This window comes from Quercus suber, unplaced genomic scaffold (genome assembly GCF_002906115.3).
Source record: "Quercus suber isolate HL8 unplaced genomic scaffold, Cork oak 2.0 scaffold_758, whole genome shotgun sequence".
NCBI classification, from domain to species: domain Eukaryota; kingdom Viridiplantae; phylum Streptophyta; class Magnoliopsida; order Fagales; family Fagaceae; genus Quercus; species Quercus suber.
Window position 1 is genome coordinate 255,117 of NW_027070194.1, and position 2,758 is coordinate 257,874.

Genomic DNA, 2,758 nt, shown 5'->3' on the forward strand with positions numbered 1-2,758 from the left:
TTTTAAAAAATAAATAAATAAAGAAGAGGATATATCAAATCCTAGGCCCTTTATATAGTGTATAGATAACAAGTATAAATTTCATCAAAATCCTAGATCATTTAAATCAAAACACAATCCACATGACTGTGTATTTGTGCTTGCAAGATCAATAGCATCTGCTAGTTCGTGACCTCAATGACAAAGAATATATTTAAGAAACACAATAACAAACATCTATTTTAGGAAAAGAAATCCTTGACCTCAAGAACAAAACATCTATTTAGGAAACACACTTCTTGATGAACACTTCTTAAAAGGTATATAAGTACAAGGTTTATTTGGAGTAGAATCCAAGGGACCTGTAGCTTTTTGTCATGAAGTGAATCATTCCTGAGCAACTAGAACTACCTGTTTACCAACATTGAGGCCAGAAAAGAGCCCAATAAGTGCTGATGGGCCACTCTCGAGGCCTTCAGCTATGTCTTCCACATACACAATCTTCCCTTCAGCAATGTGAGGCAGAATAAACTCCAGAAACTTTGGGTAGAGGTGAAAGTAATCAGTAACAACAAATCCTTCCATTCGAACCCGTTTGTATATCAGATGCATTAAATTGTGCACTCCTTCAGGCTTGTCACGGTTGTACTGTGAGATCAGGCCACAAGCAGCAATGCGACCATGGGCTCTCATGTTGAGTAGCACTGCATCAAGCATCTTTCCCCCAACATTCTCCCAATAAATGTCAATTCCTTCCGGAAAGTACCTGGAAAAACATTACAGCATTCACAGTAGATTCAGACCAGCAGATGTGATAAAGAAGTTAAAAAAAAAAAATACTCTGTTTCCCAATCCTTTCTTTTCTTTCCCCACTTTTTCTTTGAAACCGATTTGGAAAGCAATTGTCAAAAGGTCAAAACCCAACACAAATTCTTTAGTTACCCTATTAGAAAGTCCCCATATTTCTAAAGAAGGAATGACATAGGCAAATTAATCAACAATATGTTAGAAAAATGATTAAGTGATTAAATTCAACAAATCCTAACAATTTAGGGCCTGTTTGGTACATGTGTTTAAAAACTGAAAATTGTTGTTCGAAAACATTTAAATAAATACTTGTGGGTGAAAAAGCATGTGAAAATACGTGTAATATTATTTAAAAACTGAAAATAATTATTTGAAAACACAAACCAAACATCCCTTAAACTCTTGGAATAATCGGTAATTTACTGTGGTATTAGATTTAAAAAGCATATAATCAAATGTGTTGGCCCCATTTATTAAGGGGGAGATGGGTTCACACGTGAGGGTTAGGATAATCGGTAATCAAAATATAACCATGTTTTGTAACACAAAAATTTCAAAGGCTGAAATTATGAAGGGATGTCCAATGTTTACTCCAGTATCAAACTAGTGGCCCTGTTATAGACTGAAATGATATTTTGAATTCTGATTAAAACTAAATTACTACTAACCTCTTTAAAGTGGCATCCAAGTCAGACTCTTCTTTATCGTTGAAAGCCTCGTCAAACTTGAATTTATTCTTCAGCAAATCAACCTTGAAACAGAAAAGGATAAAATAGAAAACCAAAAGAAAACAGAAAACTGCTGGTTAGTGAGGCTGCCCATTCTGGTCAGGCTTGCCAACTCCTAAATAAGATTTAAAATTGCCAAGGGAGCAATCAGCAAGAGAGATCAATATCTTTTATGGGTTGTGGAAATGGACAAGGGTGACTTATGACCTGAACACTTTTTCTTTGGCATGGTGACTTACCATATTTAGACAGAGTGTGCCGGACAGGTATGTTAATATTGTTAAACATATAAATTTATACTTGTTACAATGTCTGTTTGCATGCTTAAAAATCATCAACAGCAAAACAATTTTCAAATTAATAACCATATATACTTACTAGAAAAAAAAATTACAATTTAATAGTTCTGTGCTTCATCTTTGGTAAAGAAAATAGAATTTCTACAAGAAAAATGAGTTTTAGAGTTGACTAAACAAAAGTGTCCTGATTACTTTTGTGAAACATGCCAAGAGTTTTTTTTCCTTATGTTTTATTTTTAATTTTTGGCTGCATGCGGACATGGGGAATTATGTATGAAAAATTCTTACTACTGGTAGTTAAAAAGAATTTGTCCCGTTTGATTATAATGTATAAATAGGTAGTAAGGCTTAGAAAATTTTGTATATAATGTCCCACTTGCAACTTGCTACAAGAATCAATAGTAATTAAGCTTTCTTTTGGATATAAAACTAACCACTTGATTATAATGTATAAAGAAGTACTAAGGATTATAAAATTTTGTATTCTTGTTTTAATTGTACTAAGAATTTTGAAAGCTATTGTGGGTAGCCTACTTCAAATAATAGGGTTTTACAAGATTATCTCATGAAGGGAGATCAAGCAAGAAAAAGGTGTGTATCACCAGTCACATATAGCACCCATTGTCTGATAAGCGGAACTTAACAAGAGCAGTCATGATTATGCTGTTTTAATGAAGATCAAAATTCAACATCAAGAAAATCCCTTCTACATATCACCATAACTATAATCATTTAGGTGAACTTAACACACAATGATTTGCCTCATATACATACTTGATTAGTTTCATAAAGTTGTTTATTTTGTCTCTCAAGTATATCAAAAGGGAAAGGAAATCAGCTTACCAAGAATGCCAGTATAATAGGAGAGAGGCACTTTAGTGTGTTGTATTTCCATGGCTTGGTGGGAAGGTGTTGGTCAAACTCGTCTTCTTATTGGTCCTGCTA

General features: G+C 33.5%; 1 protein-coding gene across 1 annotated transcript; it reads right to left on the bottom strand.

The window, feature by feature from the left end:
- Nucleotides 1–366: 366 nt before the first annotated feature.
- Nucleotides 367–2,469, bottom strand: LOC111991018 (2-alkenal reductase (NADP(+)-dependent)). Its single transcript, XM_065766933.1, has 4 exons — nucleotides 2,432–2,469; nucleotides 1,754–1,826; nucleotides 1,455–1,537; nucleotides 367–745 (listed from the first exon to the last, which is right to left on the bottom strand). The coding sequence occupies exons 1-4, from the start codon at nucleotides 2,467–2,469 to the stop codon at nucleotides 367–369; spliced, it is 573 nt and encodes a 190-aa protein (XP_065623005.1).
- Nucleotides 2,470–2,758: the final 289 nt, after the last annotated feature.

What these genes read in the sequence shown, in the direction of transcription:
- LOC111991018 (XM_065766933.1), bottom strand. Translation starts at nt 2,469, where the DNA reads ATGACTGCTCTTGTTAAGTTCCGCTTATCAGACAATGG. An exon ending in TTCCGCTTATCAGACAATGG is followed by an intron (nt 1,827 to 2,431) that starts GTGCTATATGTG and finishes GCATGCAAACAG; the next exon opens with ACATTGTAACAAGTATAAAT. An exon ending in TTGGATGCCACTTTAAAGAG is followed by an intron (nt 746 to 1,454) that starts GTTAGTAGTAAT and finishes ATGTTTTTCCAG; the next exon opens with GTACTTTCCGGAAGGAATTG.